General features: G+C 41.3%; 1 protein-coding gene across 3 annotated transcripts in view; it reads left to right on the top strand.

Moving 5' to 3' along the window:
- The window catches only part of jmjd1ca (jumonji domain containing 1Ca), a 63687-nt gene extending 45980 nt beyond the window's left edge, over nt 1-17707 (top strand). Inside the window, exons 5-27 of one of the 3 annotated variants that reach the window (XM_051867599.1) lie at nt 1683-1807; nt 1906-2037; nt 3139-3180; nt 3270-3384; nt 3617-5400; nt 6565-6719; nt 7101-9679; nt 10114-10315; nt 10640-10869; nt 10964-11116; nt 11651-11740; nt 11846-11970; nt 12266-12365; nt 12739-12881; nt 12983-13273; nt 13589-13757; nt 13868-13958; nt 14541-14671; nt 14760-14882; nt 15369-15508; nt 15778-15984; nt 16124-16255; nt 16823-17707. In XM_051867599.1, coding sequence (XP_051723559.1) covers nt 1683-1807; nt 1906-2037; nt 3139-3180; nt 3270-3384; nt 3617-5400; nt 6565-6719; nt 7101-9679; nt 10114-10315; nt 10640-10869; nt 10964-11116; nt 11651-11740; nt 11846-11970; nt 12266-12365; nt 12739-12881; nt 12983-13273; nt 13589-13757; nt 13868-13958; nt 14541-14671; nt 14760-14882; nt 15369-15508; nt 15778-15984; nt 16124-16255; nt 16823-16921 — 7358 coding nt within the window. In that variant the 3' untranslated portion in view covers nt 16922-17707. Of the gene's footprint in view, nt 1-1682; nt 1808-1905; nt 2038-3138; nt 3181-3269; nt 3385-3616; nt 5401-6564; nt 6720-7100; nt 9680-10113; nt 10316-10639; nt 10870-10963; nt 11117-11650; nt 11741-11845; nt 12007-12265; nt 12366-12738; nt 12882-12982; nt 13274-13588; nt 13758-13867; nt 13959-14540; nt 14672-14759; nt 14883-15368; nt 15509-15777; nt 15985-16123; nt 16256-16822 lie in introns of those variants that run through there. The other 2 variants (XR_007925850.1, XM_051867600.1) reach the window with 2 other exon arrangements.
- Nucleotides 17708-17711: the final 4 nt, after the last annotated feature.

The following is a 17711-nucleotide window of genomic DNA, read 5'->3' as shown; positions in this document are numbered from 1 at the left end:
AAAATAAATGAAAGGAAACAGGAATGTTTAAACTGTGAAATCTGTGAATATACAAGTGTATTCCATGACAAAAATTGTATTTACATACATAGTAAATTAATATCTATTGTTAAAGGGCTAGTTCACCCAAAAATTTAAATTTTGTCATTTATTACTCACCCTCATGTCGTTCCACACCCGTAAGACCTTCATTCATCTTCAGAACACAAATTAAGATATTTTTGATCAAATCTGATGGCTCAGTGAGGCCTCCATTGCCAGCAAGATAATTAACATATTCAGATGCCCAGAAAGCTACTAAAAACATATTTAAAACAGTTTATGTGACTACAGTGGTTCAACCTTAATGTTATGAAGCGACGAGAATACTTTTTGTGCACCAAAAAACAAAAAAAAACTACAATATCAAGTGATGGGCGATTTCAGAACACTGCTTTATGAAGCTTTACGAATCATTTCTTTCGAATCAGTGGTTCGGAGCACGTATCAAACTGCCAAAGTCACATGAACCATTGAAATTTCAAAATGTTTATGACGTAACGAAGCTTGTTTACTGAAATCACGTGACGTTCACGCTCCGAACCACTGATTGGAAACAAAAGATTTGTAAAGCTTCGAAGCTTCATGAAGCAGTGTTTTGAAATCGGCCATCACTAGATATTGTTGAATAAAGTCGTTATTTTGTTTTTTGGCGCACAAAAAGTATTCTCGTAACAGTCTTCATAACAGTAAGGTTGAACCACTGTAGTCACATGAACTGTTTTAAATATGTCTTTAGTACCTTTCTGAGCATTGAAAGTGTTAATTGTCTTGCTATCAATAGAGGCCTCACTGAGCCGTTGGATTTTACCAAAAATATCTTAATTGGTGTTCTGAAGATGAACGAAGGTCTTACGGGTGTGGAACGACATGAGGGTGAGTAATTAATGACAGAAATTTCATTTTTGGGTGAACTAACCCTTTAACAATGTTAAAATGGTTTAATTTTTATTCATTTTAGTATATAATTTCATTGTGAATGTTGCAGAGAGACTCTGCCCACACACTCTTCTGATTGGCTGAGATTTGTGATTGATGTTGTTGTGGCTTGTAGTCTCGTGTCTAATATGGACAGACAAATTGCTTATCATTAGCATCTTAGTGCATCATGTCTGGTTAGGAGATGGTGTAAATGTGGGATCATATAAAATCTAAATCATGTGCATCACATTTTTGAATGCGATTAATCCAATTAAAATTTACAGTCCAAACCATTTATTTTTTAGGTCGGCAAACAGTCACAAGATGCCATGCATTACAGTATTTTTAGCAATGAAAATAATGTTAACAGCAATGGTAATAGTAAAACAGTCGCAACAGAAATATGATAAAAGTCAACAATGTTTGATAAATTCATTAATTAATTTTATTAATAATAATTATAACTAATTCTTTTGCCAAGTTATATACTTTATTAACCTTACTGTAGTAAGTACTGGTGCATTAATATGAGTGCTGACAAACACATTTCAGAATCATCCATTTTATAAATAACGATTTGCTTCATTCAAGAGCTAGAGTTTCATGAGTGTTTTCATGATTTGATTATCTCAATGGTGATTTAAGGTTTAGAGTAAGATGTTTTGTAAAATCAATGTTAGTTGTTTGCTACAATATGTGTGATATTTGATTTTGTGCGACAGGTGCTTGTTCTCTTAAGGGCCTTAGAGTGAAAGTGTTCAGACAGGAGTCCAAAACCCAGTGGCTTCCTGGAGTCATCACACATCACGACCAGAACAATAGAACTGTTGCTGTCATGACTGACCAGGTGAGACCACATAAACACACATATATATCATGTTGCGTATAGTTACATAATGTAAAAATATGTTTTATATAAAGGTTATTTTTTTTAATCTTCAAAAGGTTCGAGAGACTGTGAATGTAGATCCGTCGCTGGTTCATGTGGTGTTACTAGATGATATCACCCACTCCTTGCTAATGGGAGACAACTCAAAACACAAATCATACATCACCAAGATCAATAGGATTTTTCTTGTGAGTAAAGATGATCTTTTTTTTTTTTTTACATAGTTTTGGGCCAAAATTGCCCCTTAAAGTATGGTAAATTTGAAAACTTTTCTTTGGGACATATCAGGATATGTTCATTGTAAAAAAGTGTTTGGTTAGGGCAGTGGTTCTCAAAGTGTGGGGTATAGGTGGGGGTGCGGGAGATCTGCAGAAAAAGAAAACAAAAAATTAAAACAGCCGTGGCAAAGGCATTCAAGTGCTTGAGTGGCGATTGGCTCTCTGTCTTACAAAGTGGCACCAAATGCCAATTCCTCCAAATCTTTCTTCTTCAACCCGTTGACTTCGCACCATCTGAACAAGCCCGATATAGATGATCCTCACTGTAGAACAGCACCTCTTCAACAGACTGCATCACATGCTGCTATTGTGAACTCGCCGCTCCCCTGCCGTGTTCCAGCGAGAAGACGTACAAGAAGCTGAGCTCGTGAGGCAGCCGTCAAAAGAGCTCACTGCAGCCACTGATTATATATTGTTCATACAAATCAGCATCACTGAAATAATTACTTTCTTTTGTTTGTTTGTTTATTTAAATGAAAAGTTCTGCTCTGTTATTCTCTCTTATTGTTATATATGTTTAAACGTTTCACCAGCAACACAGAATGAAAAAACTGCTGATTGCCGGAGTTTTTTAAAGGTTTAAAGGGGGACACAAGCAAAAAAGTCTGAGAACCACTGGGTTAGGGATACAGAAAAAGTTTTCAGTTAGGGTTAATAGCATTTATAATTAGCTTTAGTATTGACTTTATAGCAATAGAAGTCTATGGTTTGTCCTCATTTAAATAGCTAAGTAAATGTGGTAACACTTTATTTTAGGGTCTTTTAACTAGTTGCATATTACTAGAATATTTGCTGTTTATTAGTACTTATTAAGCACATATTAATGCCTTATTCTGCATGACCTCATTCTACATTCTTAATCCTACCCAATACCTAAACTTAACAACTACCTTACTAACTATTATTAAGCAGTAAATTAGGAATTTATTGAGGGAAAGGTTGTAGTTAATAGTGAATATGTGTTCCCTATACTAAAGTGTTACCGTAAATGTTTGTATTTGTGTCTTCCAGGGCACAGAAAGCATATCAAATAACACTACAACAAATGAACAGGTAAAGACTTTAATACTCTTCCAAATGCATGACAGCAGATTGCTTATACATCTTGCAGTTTAACAGCACACTCTGTTTCTGTGCTGAAGGTGTGCATCTCCAGGCCAGTGCAGCAGCAATCTGTGCTGAGCGCACAGAACTGCGGCATGGAAGACGATGAAAAAGAAGGAATGAGGGACGGAAAGAGGAGTGATGAGGGAAGAGGTGAGCTGTAGCCATGGATAATGATTATGATGATATTATCTGCTCCATCTGTGTTAAATTACATTTAGCTGGATTCAGATTTATGGCATTAGCTTGATATGGAGTGCTGATGAGACTTGATATGGAGTGCTGATTCTCATTGACAAGTGTCAATGAGAATCTTAGATGTACCTGTGGAACTTTTGCTAAATCAGTATTATTGATCTTGTTATATATATTTTTTTAATCCTAGATTCTTCCAAATCTAAAAACAGCAATGGTGATAGGAAAAGGAAGAAAGAAGATGAGGAAAAAGATGACAAGCAGAGAACAAGATGTGGGTTGAAGAGGTTGAAAGCGAGCAGTGTGGTGTCCGACCTGTCTGAGAACACTGATTCTGAAAATTCCAGCTGCAGAATGCAGGATTCATCCTCGGATTCAGGATCAAAGAGACAGCTGAAACAGCATTACACTTCAAAGAGATCATTGGACTGTGAGGTTCACCTCTCCCATAAAGGCGGGGAACCTTCCCCCGGCCAATTAGGAGAGTGCGAGACTCAAAAATTGGGAAAAACTCCTCCATCCGATTTCCCTAGTGCATCCTGCAATGGGACATTCAGGAAAACAGAGGCACAGGAGTGTGCTGCTGGTGTCAGTGGTGGGAAATCTGATGAGAAAGGTGATGGAGGAACGACAGAAATAGAGGACAGGACTGAGGGGGCGTCTCGGGAGGACTCGGAGGCCGTGTCTGCGCTGCTGGCATCCCAAGAGAGTGAGCAGCTGGTCTCCATGGAAACCACATGTGTGCTGCTACATGCATCACCTCTGGAGTGTGAAGGAGCGGAAGGTGAGCATGAGATGTCGACAAATGATCCAGAGGTCAGAGGGTCAGAGTTCACCCACGCAGAGGCTAGGGGGTCAGAGTTTAACCAATCAGAGGTCAAGAGGTCAGAATTTCTCCATTCTGTGGCTATTACCACAAGCAATGACACTGCGGTCACAGTAGAAGAGGAGCCAAGGAGTGCATCCCCTCACTCTCCTGTCAAACCTTGCAGCAAAAAGGAGGATGTAGACTCTAAACAGAGATGTTCTCCAGCAGCTGTGAACGCAGAATATGGACCTGTCATCTCTTTGGAAGCTACCCATAAGCCTAGTGTGCACGCCAGTCCTTGCTCCTCTCCCGAGATCATATTGAAACCTCAGAATGTACAGGAGATGTCCAGACAGAAGCAGAGTGCATCTCTAGAGATGTTGAAAGAGGACACTCCTCTGCCTAAATCTATGGACAGAACCCTTAGCAGCCTTAAAATGGCACCTAATCTGAAAATGACCTGCTCTGCAACTCCGGTCCTGACTCGGACCCCTTCTCCATCCCCAAACCGATCCAGAACCCCAACACATTCTCCTCCCTGTACACCTAATCGCACTCCGACTCCAGACAAGTCCACCAAAAGTCCCCTCATTGTTGACAGGAAGGAGCCTTTCACTATATACAGAGACCCTGCTTTAGTCAGGGCGGAGCTTGAGGCCCACCCCACCTACATCCAGCCCCCTCACACACCCCCAAACCCCAAACACCACCTGAAAGCACCATCTCCCTCCTCCAGCTCACCCAGCCTTACCCCTACTTCCTCCCACAGCAAGCTACTGAGTCCCTCCCCTCATCCTGCACATCTCTCTCCCATTCCCCTCCACTCCCAGCCTCCCCTCTGCTCCCTGAGCACACCCCACTCAACCATCCCTCACCCGCACCTCCTTCCATCCCTTCTGCCGGCACTGCCCCCGTCTGGCGCACTCTTAGCTGGACATCCTCGTATCGGAGCTATGGGACTTCCCCACCATCCCTTAGCCCTTTCAGGTAACCCATCTCTCCTGGGCCAGACCTCTGGTGCAGCTCCTCTGGCACCTCTTGGCCTCTATCCCCTCCTGTGGCCTCCTTTCCCCAATGGAGCCCATAGCTACCCTGGACTGGGCCTGCAAGCATCCAAATGGACACACCCAGATGGCGCTGGTATCTCTGACAGCAACGTGAGGAGGGTAAGTGTCCTCACACACTTCTAGCATGCACATACCAGATTCTAGAAACAGTCATGATATTAAGCCTGGTCAGGCTGTGGTACAGAGTGGGTTGCTTTGACACATAAAGAGCTTGAGGGGACCTGGGTTTTTAGGGCTCCTATGACTCTTGTGGGTGGCTCAGTGGGTAGCCAGAAGGTCTTTCTGTGTAAAGTTTGCATGCTTGTGGGTTTCCTCCAAGTGCTCCATTTTCCCTCACAATCCAAAGAGATGCAGGATAGCTGAACTAAATTCTCTGTAGCTGTGAGTGTAAATGTGTTTAGTCGGTGTCCAGGCTGTTTCTCTGCCATCGGTCTGAGATGCGTCCCTGTGACCCTACATAGGACAAGTGGTTTGGAGAATGGGTGGATTATAGACAGTTATTGGATTTTTTTTTTTAAAAAGTAGATTTTAAGACTTTTATATTTCAAAATGGGTTGCAAAAACTTGTATTGGTAGCACATACTTTGTGTTATTCCTAGTGCTGTTGTGTGTACAGATTATAATATTTGTAGGTGTTATGGTACTTATGAGATCATATCTAAAGCTCATATTGTCAGGGAGATGTCTAGACGAAGCGGAGCATGTCCCCTGAGGTGTGCATGCTGGAAGAGAGTTCCCCTTATGCTCATACTGCTATAGACATAGTGGGTATTATCCTGACTTCTCAGGATGCCATGCAAGTCAGTGATGGTTGTGTAATATCACATGGTTTAGTTTTAATTCCCAGATAAAGCATCAAGAGGCAGGTTATGTTATTATGGACGTATATTTGCATTGTGACAGGCTAAATAGAGATGGACAGAAGATTATGGAACAAGAAAATGAAAAATCCACAACAAGTGGTGAAAAGAATGATGAACTGAAAGAAAGTCAGGCAGCAGACTAAGACCCCCCACCCCCCCCTGTCCTTGAGTCATCTGTAACCCACTGTTCATCTTTACATGTATTATGGATATAAACAAGATTGTTTATCAATGCGAGTTCTCTGGTATACTAGGAGGGGATTGACTTACGTCCTTGCACATTGTGTATCAATCTTTTTTATCTCCCTAAGCTTTGAAGTCCTTTGACTTCTCTAGATCGATCCAAAAATAAATAAATAAATTTGCCTGAAACTCTGTATGTTTGTCTGTGTGGTAACAGAACCCCCCAAGCCCTTGGATTTCTCAACCCACCCCTGTTACTAATGCAGACGGTCAAGGGATGCAACCCCCACTCCCCATCCGACCCTCCAGTGCGGACCCTCAGAGAGCATCTAGGAGCACTCAACATTGCGTGCCCTCCTCCAAAACCACAGAGTAAGTTTCCAGCTCAGTCCTGCACACACTTTTTGTTTGACTTCATATGTGCCTTTAATTACAGAACACTGTTGCTTTCTGATGGTCTGACAGACGTTGCGGTGTGTTATTCATTTTCTATAACTGCTTATTGACTGCATTGCACTTCCATATCACTTTCCATATTCTTCATGAACTAGAAATGGTGGCTCAGGCTGTCTTAAACAAGATCTAAGTGTTGAATTATTAACTCACATTACCAACCTGGGATGTGCATTAATTGTGTGCATTCATTCTCAATTAAATTCCTATGGTCCGTCGTCAATTATATCTTACTTATCAGACATACTGACAATTGCAACAAGCTTTTCGACATTTATTCCTGCTGTCCTTTTTTTCTAGAGAGCTGGATAGAAGAGCCGTCGCCGAGAGCACACTCATCCACACTCACCTCAAGTCTGAACAGGAGCGTGTCCGTGCAGCATTGGGCAAAAATGGGCAGAGTTACTCCCCAGTCCCCCCTGAGTCGCCTCCAAGTCGAACCAAACAGCCACTTGTTGTTTATGATCTCACAGGTGAGAGACCCAACCGCTACCAAGAAGAGAACCGGCGCATTCTTCTGGAGAGCAGTGAGGTGGCACCATTCACTGCTAAACTGGGCTCGGATAGGGAACCGCGATACCCTAGAAGCCCCACATCTGCCCTTCCTTCCAAGGAGAGGGAGAGAGAGATGGACAGAGAGAGAAAGAGAGATGTGCACGCATTCAGACACACTCTTCCTCCTCGGCCACATTCGGCCCATCCCACACCAACCCTCACTCCGAGCAGCTACTACACATCTCTGTCCAACAGCATAGAGAACAAGCCTCCACAGCGCAGAGTGCCAGCCAGCAAAGAACTGTATGAGAGGCTCAGTGCCAGCAACACAGTTACCCCTGTCTTAACTTCCTCCAGCTCACAAGTCTCAATAAGAGCCAGACCTCCGCCTCTCATAAAACGCCACCACGAGAAAGAAGAAGGTCTCCTGGGAAAGATCACAGAGCAACTTGCACATAAAGCATCTTCCATGGAAGCAGTAGAGGTAGCAACTGTGGAGAGAAGGGGGCCAGGCTCTTCTCTCATTTCTGTCTCCTCTTGTCCACGCAACGTGCCTTTACTCCACCGTGCCCCTATTTTCCACCCTCCGGCACCAACCATTTTAGTTTCTAAAGATTCTGGACATGGCAGATTGTCCCCACCTACTCTCACACCCATTCAGCCAATGAGTTTGCCTGGAAAAGGTCAGAAGCAACAGAGGCCACCCACCCTGTTGCCTGAGCTCAAACATGTCACCTTAGATGGTAAAAGACCTGTGCCAGAGAAAGCAACGTCATTACAGGCCTGTGATAACCAATGGGGTGGAGTCATGTTTGGCAGAGAGAAAGTAGGTGTTGGGCACACAACAAATGGAGGTGTAGTCAAACCTCAGTCGGCCACTGCGTCAGTCATTGTACGTCCAACAAGTCACACACATGCAACAATAAATTACGCAGTGTCCGACAGCTCAGTTTCCCAGGTGCAGTCTGGCCACATAAAGTCATTGGAAAGTTTGTCCAATCCACACTCTAAGGAGGGCAATGTTCAGCATAAGAGAGGTGTCCTGTGGACTCCAATGGATACTGTTCACCCTATCAACATGACTGCTCTAAAGGGAGATCTCAACACACCCATAAACATGACAACCAAACCTATTAACACAGCTCAACCGAGTCACAGAGCGACACACCCCTTAATAAATATGAATGCCACATGCTCTAGGATAGACCTAATCGCAGAACACTGCAAGAGAAGAGATGGTGGAGCCGTTCAACCGAAGATGGAGCCCTCTCCTACCTCTTGTTGCACTTCTAGAGACTTCCCTCATCTGAAGAAACACAGAGCTGGACTAGTTACTGCTGAATCTAGACTTAACACACATATGATTCAGCCTCAACACACTACACATCCTTTAAACGCTATGAAACATACCTCTCACCTCTCAAATAGTAGGTGTGGGACTTGCACTACACTCTCTACACACACTGTGTGTTCTACACATGCTTCTGAAAGAGAAAAAGAGTCTGTATTCAACACTAGCACTTCTGAATGTCTCAGACTGGCATCAGGGACTTCTAGCCCTGCACCAACAACCAAACAAGGTTTGCTAGCCAATGAGCAGATACCTGCTTCAGCTGTAACCAACCAGTCAGTTCAATTCAGTCAGAACAACTACCATAAACTGAAAAAAGCCTGGCTGACACGCCATTCTGAGCAAGATAGAGGCAGTGCGGCCTCCCAGACACTAGATGGCAGTAAGACAGCTGTAACTTTGACCAGCACAAGCATCTCTGTGCCAATCAAACAGGAAGTGAATGGACTGGTGGATAATTGGTGCACTCAGGAGGACAAAGATTCCTCCTTAGACAGCAGAAAGTCCAAAATAATGGACAAGAAGCCTACTCAAGACAGCTGGAAGTCTAGTTTAGAGGACAGGAATTCTAATAGTAATGGTACAAGTTTCAATTCAGAGGACAAAAAATCTGTTATAGCCTATGAGAAACCAGTGATAGCAGGCAAGAAGTCTTCCTTGGATGATGTTAAACCTGTCTTGGACAGAAATGGAAAGCTGGAGTGTAAGGAGTCCTTTGTGGAGGACAAGAAAGCAAATGAAAAACGATCAACCCCTACACATATAAAGCCTGAAAGGGAGAAACGAGGCGAGAAACGCCCATTAGAGTCCAGCGGTAACAGCGAAAGTGGAGGAGACTCCGGCAATGAAAGCGAGAGTGGTGGATCAGGACGAAGGTTTAAACGGGCATCTAAGTCCTCTTTTAAAATAAAGCCGAATGACAACCAGAAGAAGAAAGTAGATGAGGAGGAAAAGGAAGAAGAGGAAGAGGCCAAACCCAATGGAACTTTGCAAAGTGCAAATGATAAGCCTCAACAGAGGCTCGCTAACAGCAGTGAGTTTTTCCACCTGTTTAAATGCTGATGTATGTGTAGGCCTGAAGAGAATATTAATAATTAGAACATCAAAACATTGTCATTGGTATTAAAGATAAAATAATTTCCATTCATTTTCTGTATAGAGCTGTACAGACCCTAATAGGTCTTTATAGAAGATTGTTCTCAAATGCCTATGGAAAAAAAAAATGAATTGGAAAATAATAAACCTTTGCAGTATTCAATGTAGCAGCTCTGTTTAAGCAACCTGCTTAAGATTGACTGGCTGAACAATTGCACATAATGTGTCTTTGCTGAAATGTAATTGAGTCTCAGTTTCACCATGGCATTCAGAAGAAGGAATGAAGGCCATGACAATTCAAATCATGCATATTCAAACTGACACTGAGAATACAAATGTGTACTCATCTCAGCTATGTTATTTCTGTCTCAGATGGCATCCCTCGCTCTGTGCTGAAGGACTGGAGGAAGGTGAGAAAGCTCAAGCAAACTGGAGAAACTTTCCTGCAGGACGACTCATGTAAAGAGATCGGGACCAACGTGCAGAAATGCCGAGAGTGTCGCTTGGATCGCTCACGTAAATCTCAGGAGCCTGCCATCTCACCCGTCTTCTGCCGATTTTACTACTTCCGACGGTTAGTCTTTCATGCTGTTGGCTTGTGTTTAACACTGTTCTTGGACATATGTGAACTCCCAGTGATGCACTTCATTCAGGTTTGTTTCATCATTGATGCAACATTTATTTAACTCCCATGAAGTACAGTGGAGTCCAACTTTAATGATAGGGTGCACTCAAATTTGCATAAAACCTAATAATCGTATTATCCATGATTTAATGAAAACAAGAATATCTGAACTTCTGTACAGTGTTTAGATGGTAAATGTGACAAATTTCCTTATTTCATTAGTTGAACAGCACAATTCATACATAACACTAATACTTCCCATTCTCTCTTCAGTCTGTCGTTCAGTAAGAATGGCGTTGTCCGTGCGGACGGGTTTTCTGTGTCTGAGCAGACAGATGAGGAGGCGGTTACAGTGTGGACGGGCAGCTCAGAGGACGAGGAGGATAAAAAGAAGAGAGAGATGGACCTTGAGACATCAAAATCTGTCCTTGCGCTCATCGGAGAAAAGTTCTGCCAGCTCATAAAGACAGAGGACACTGCTTTCACCTGGGTCAAGAAAGACAGTACGTTTGTGTGGATACACAAAGTCTCTTATTCCTTGTCATTTTGTCTTTTTCACCTTGCCCTGCTGTCTTTTCTCTTTTTTCCTTTCTCCAGCTCAGATCATGTGGAAGCGAGCGGTGAGAGGTGTGAGGGAGATGTGTGATGCATGCGAGGCCACTCTCTTCAACATGCACTGGGCGTGTCACAAATGTGGCTTTGTGGTTTGCATGGACTGCTACAAAGCCAGGGAGAAGAAGAAATCCAAAGGTCACTTGCAAATTCATCACAGATTTTACTATTGATTTTAAATTTACCTACAAGATTACATTTTCTTTTCACCTCTCTGTGGAAGAAGCCAGCTTAGACTAACATGCTGCTCCAAGGTGGTTTATGCTGGTTTGGTCTCGAGGGTTAAAAAATTAGCTGGTATGATCAACATGGTCTTGCTAACAGAATTCCAGTAGTCATTGAAAACCTGAAAAAATCAGAAAATTTTAAAATAGTGATTTCCATTATAGCAAAGGATGATGGAAAGTTCAATCTATATAATTTTTTTTTTAAATCCTTACCACGAAGGAGTGGAAAGAAAAGAAAAAGTCAAAACGTCATTGATCAGAAGGTGTGGGAGAACTGTTTTCATTAGTCATGTAGACCAAGGAAGTCTTGGTTAATGGTTAAGGTAGTTAAAAATCCTTATGGGGCCATCAGCATCCAAAACATAACACATCCTGGTCTTTTCAGCAGGTTTTTTCATTGTCTCTTTCCACATAATTTGTATCTTTTTCGTATTTTGTCATTCAGATAGGGAGCTCTATGTCTGGGTCCGATGCGTGAAGAACCAGCCTCATGACCTAAAGAACCTAATGCCTACTCAGATTGTACCTGAAACAGGTAAGCATTGGTGTAGGTTTGTGTACTTATTTGTATCTTAATATCACACCCTGTTCACCTTGTGAACCTGATAGTAAAAATAGTGCATTGCCATCTTTCCCTAAGCGTTGGCGGACATGCAGCGCTCTATGCACTTGATGAAAGAAAAGTTTGGAATCTCATCCCATTGTCCCTGCACTGACAACAAAACCCTCAACCCCAACACGGCAACTACCAACGGACTCTCACCAGTAAGACTCTAACTTCACATGATGATTTATTTTATGGCAAGTCACGACATTTGTGTAGCTCCCCTTGCTTTAGATTTATATTTACATTTGGCAGACACTTTTATAAATAGCGACTTACATTTTGCACTCAAGGTGTACAGTTGATTAAGTTCATTCATTTCCTGGGAATCAAACCCATTACCTTGACGTTGCTAAAGCCATGCTGTACTGCTTGAGCTACAGGAGTGTTTAAATGCATATGAAGCTGTACAGTTGAATGTATAGCTATTTTGTGAAAGTGTTTGTGTGACCTCAGCTTTCAGACAAAGATCAGAGTGACTTGAAGAGCCGACAGATTCCAGATCAGCAGAAGAACTCACAGAATGTCACACTGAGAGCGCACACTGAGAGAAGAGGTAAGGAAGTGCCTACAAAAACACACAAAACCAAACACAGATCAGTCATCCATTCTGCACTTGAATCATCCATTTAAATCTGAGTTTGTTCCAAACCAATCATATCCACAAATAGCAATGCGCAATAAGATGTTTTATTTTTTCACAACATGCAGGTAGGCCCTGCCCACAGTGAAATCTCATTTTCTCCTTCACAGTGTTTTGAATATCAAATATGTTCTGAGTGGCTTTTGTCACTTTGCACAGCATTTTGTTTTCATTGAAAAATTACTTAGAGCTAGTCATTTCTGTTTGCACCTGGTTTTAACACAATTCTGACACACTGTGTATTTTCTGAAGAAAACACATCAAATATGTTTTAATATGTATCCAGAGAAGGCAGAGTGTGACAGTAGGAAGTCTGTGAGCCCTGAACAAGGATCAACATTGCGTGACCTTTTGACCTCCACAGCTGGGAAGTTACGTCTTGGGTCTGCTGGAGGTGCCTTTGCACCAGTTTTCAACATGTCGGAACAGGTTTGATATATACATGATCATACAAATGAGAATATAACATGTTGATATCTAAACTCGGCTTGTAATTTTTTAACAAATTTTGTTAATGCTTCATTCTTTAGGTAACCCAGAACACTCGCATGCCCAACATCCTGGATGACATCATTGCTTCTGTAGTAGAAAATAAGATTCCCGCTACAAAGATGGCCAGGACGGGGCTGAATCAGGATTTGCTGCCAGAGGAGGAGATGAGGCAGCGGCCAGAGGGGGTGAAGCTTGACGAAAGCCCATTGGCTGATACCCACACCGTTGTCCCTCACGATTGGCTAGGAAACCACCGACTGCTTTGGCTCAAAGATCATCGTCACCAAGGCAACCAAAGACTGTTCAAAGAAAACTGGACACAAGAGCAGGTTTGTGTATCTCATGCTAGTGGAGTATTAACTGTCTCTATAGATACTAGTTGAGAAGCAAATTAACTTACAAGAGAAATTACACGGAATTACAGTTTTACTTTCTGTAAAAATGTTATGACAGGATGAAACGTCTTGGAATTTAATTACTTAAAAATAACTGTTGCTGTGGGAATTTTTATATGAGTTGTTTATATCTGAACTTAGAAATGGCTTCTTATATGATTTTTTTTTTTTTTAATTTACAATTCAAATGTAAAAATAATCTTCGTTTTGTATGATTCTGTAGCTGAAGTTTGTGTGATGTCTCTTTAGCCAGTGCTGGTGTCTGGATTGCACAAGAGTTTGAACACTAATCTGTGGAAGCCTGAGCACTTCAGTCGTGAGTTCTCCAGCCTCCACAGTGACCTCTACAATTGCAGAGATGGGAGTGTCACAAACTCCAAGGTCAAGGAGTTCTGGGATGGTTTTGAAGATGTGTCAAGTGAGTGATCCAGATTAGTATTTCTGTATTAATTTCTAATTTGCTGAATATGATTTACTTTAACTCTGTGGACTAAATGTTATTTGCATGCGTGTGTATTTGACCCATAGAGAGGCCTAAATCTGCTAAAGGGGAGTCAGTGGTGTATAGACTGAAAGACTGGCCATCAGGGGAGGAGTTTTTGGCACTCATGCCTGCCAGGTACTGACACCCTTGGAAACATTTGAAGCATATGTTGTCTTTCAGACCTCACCAGTATTTGCATAAAATACCGCTTTGTACTGCTAATGCTTTCTCAATTTGAATAAACTTTTACCACTATTTGAATACACCTCTACACAAGCTTAGAACTTGGGCATGCTATAATAGAGTGGAACAAGTGCCAGAATTAAAAACACATTAATTTCTCCATAGACAAATAGATTCCTAGCTTCTAGTTAAAGGGATAGTTCACCCAACTGCACTATTCCTTTGATGAGAAATGTGGCATTGCTTTTTATTTTGCTAACGCTTCCATCAGACTCTACATTATTTCTTGATTTGACCAAAAAAGTAAATGAATTAAAATTAAAATCCCAAAAAAGAATTCACTATAAATGAGTGCTCAAAATGTTATTAAACCTACAAGCAACTTTAAACAACACTACAAACAATATAAACAGAATTATAGTCATCATTATTATAAGAATAAACAGAATGCATTTTAATTTTATAATCGTCTTGACACAAATTCTTATAAATCTGACATTATTTTTAATGGCATATCTTGTGTGCACATCTCAGATATCATGATGTGATGAAGTCTTTGCCGGTACCAGAGTACACAGACCCAGAGGCTCATCTGAACCTTGCCTCACATCTGCCCTCCTTCTTCATTCGACCCGACCTTGGTCCTCGCCTCTGCTGCGCCCACGGTATTTTTTCTTTTCTGTAGTCACTGACAGTGCTATTGTGCTCTTTGTTATACAGTGGACCTTACTGTATGTTCCTGTGTTTGTTCAGGTATAACAACATGTCCAGAGCAAGATTTCGGGACCAGTAATCTACATGTTGAAATCTCCGACACCATGAGTATTCTGGTATATGTCGGGGTGGCCAAAGGAAATGGAGCCCCATCCAAAACAGGTACTTGCAAGTAAACATGAGATTGTGAGGCTAAATGACACTGATGTTTTTCCTCTAAAATATTGATTTGCCTTAGTAAGTTTGCATATTCATTACATTATTTAACAGTGAAATGTATTACTTTGTAAGGGAGGTGGATTTGAATGTTTAAAAATAAAATGACTCGACAGGCAATACTTGCACATCAATATAAAATCATCCTTTGACTTCCTGTAACATCATTGCTACCATAATGTCTCTTTTAATTTTGATAAATAAGAAATAAAAAATGTTTTTTATTTACGAGACTCAGGCTTGAGATTTGCCACTCAGGCTTTTATAATTACGTGTATAATTAGTATAATTACAAGTCTTGGGAATTGCTAAAATAAAAACTTTATTGGTGTCCTTTAAAATGCCAGCATGAGAGCTTTTAAAGGAATATTGTGAGCCATAACGTGTGTGTAAGACTGCATTAATTTGGTTGTTAAACCCTTTGTGTGTTAGGTGTATTGAAGCTCTTGGAGGGAGAATTTCTGGATGAGAGTGTAAAGAAACGACTGAAAGACCCTAATGAGATGCCAGGTGCTCTGTGGCACATCTACATGAGTAAAGACCTACAAAAGATCCAGGAGTTCCTACAAAAGGTACCACACTACTTGATCATGTAAAGATTATGACCTTATGTACTTACTGATAGGGAATGAGTTGCCTGAACTAATGCATGTAAAGTATGGTGTGCCACAAGGCTCTGTCTTGGGCCCTTTGTTGTTCTCCCAGTACATTTTCCTGAATCATGACATTAGCTTGGATTACTATGAAGATGACACAGACCTCTAGATTAAATTAGTTCACTAAACACTTCCCTAATCAATGAGGATATTATATTCATGCTTTTGTGTGTCTGTGTATGTAGGTTGCTGCTGAGCAGCAGACTGAAGCAGATCCAGGGACGGACTCGGACTCAGAGTGGGACAGTGATGCCGACCCCCTGCGTGAGGGCGGATGGTATCTGAGCCCCAGGCTGAGAAAGAAGTTACAGGAGGAATATGGCGTTGAGAGCCGCACACTCCTCCAGTTCCATGGAGATGCTGTTATCATCCCTGCTGGAGCTCTGCACCAGGTACATTACAACACTCACATTACCAGCTACATCCTCCTAAAGCAATCTGTCCTGTGCTCTTGGGAAGGATGGCTGGTTTCTTAAAGCTGTCAAACCACCAGGCATTCAGTATTCAGTATTTCACGCTGTGTCTTTTTAGGTGATGAATCTGCACAGTTGCATCCAAGTGAATGTAGACTTTGTGTCCCCTGAACATGCGCACAACTCCTATTATCTAACTCAAGAGCTCCGCCTTCTCAAAGACCAAGTGAATTATGAAGACAAACTCCAGGTACCTCCATCTTCCTACTGTGACATATTTTGTCGATCGTTTAATTTCCATTTCTACTGCGTCATGCTGGTAACCTCACCCACAGTGAAATCTTATTATTCCAAAATCATGCTCTGCATAACTGTATATTAATCATCAAATACTTTCTGATTGGTTGTGTGGTGGTGTGTCTCACTGTATTTTCAATTCATTCCTTTTAATTCTGGCTTATGGCTGGAATACACTACATGATTTTAGCTGCTATTTACAGTCTGAAGGAGTCAACAATAGTTGTCGGAAGTCAGAGCCAGTCTGTAGATTTTGGTCAGTTGGAGTTAGAGGATATCAAACATTTGATATTTTAGAACATATATTGTTTTCATTTGTCACGTGTCTCCTAGCAACAATGCGCATGTGAGTTTGAACGAGTTTAGAACGATTGAAAGTCTTATAGTGTATTTCAGCCTTTAGTAATAAGAGGCATGATGTAGCCACAATTGCTATTATGGTTTTAAATTCCTTGATTGTGATGCTTAAAATTTTTGTACTCTGTAGTGATTTCACAATATCTTTTCATTTATTGTTCAGGTGAAGAACATCTTTTATCACTCTGTGAAAGATGCTGTGGCCACATTGAGGAAACATTTGAAGGAGAACACAGACGAGCTAAAACAGGAGGAGTCCTGACAATGCATCTCCTCCTCTTTCCAAACCCTTGGAGCATAAAGACAATCCCAAGATTCTCCAGGAAAGAACTTTGATTCCAACAAAATGGGCCGTGACTTCCTCTATGATGTCGCTTTCTTCTTTGATTTTCTCTCTTTGTTTGACCCTCCCTGTTGTGTCTTCCTGTGTGGACAGGAAGTGAGGTAAGGGGTGGAAGTACAACAAACGGAGAGATAAAAATACACTGTGCTCTCCAGACAGGTGCAATGAACTTTAAAGCCCATCACTTCCACTTGCCGCACACGCAGAAGACCATGGAAAACAATTAGAAAGAAGAACACTGGCAAATACATGTTTTTCCCAAAGGCGATAATGATCCATGTTCTTTATCAGTAGTTTTTGCACTGCGAAGTGTTCACCATGCTGTCATGCTGTGTTTTGAACAGTTGGAGAGAGCAGAGATTCTAACGCAATCATTGCAGCATTCCATCAAATCAGCAGCTGCCAAACTGACAGGTTTTATTATGTTTAAGCAACATTAAATTATTTACAGTTTGGCAAATATTCACTGTGCAGAGGGAGAATATTAAAGAAATTGTTTATTCTGTGTTCGTTTGAAAAAAAGATCTTGTGAAATTTTCAGCTGAAATGTATTATGTAAATAGCAGAATATACATATATAAATATATATATTATGATTTTCTATAACATGGTGTGCTTTATTTGCTGTATGTGTTGTTTGCTACTGTATGTACATTGAAGTTAAAGAAATGTTTTACATTTTCCATTAAAAATGGAATAATCAAACATT

Source organism: Ctenopharyngodon idella, chromosome 17 (genome assembly GCF_019924925.1).
Source record: "Ctenopharyngodon idella isolate HZGC_01 chromosome 17, HZGC01, whole genome shotgun sequence".
Classification (NCBI taxonomy): domain Eukaryota; kingdom Metazoa; phylum Chordata; class Actinopteri; order Cypriniformes; family Xenocyprididae; genus Ctenopharyngodon; species Ctenopharyngodon idella.
Note: the sequence above shows the minus strand (reverse complement) of the source record. Positions and strands in the feature narration are given on the sequence as shown.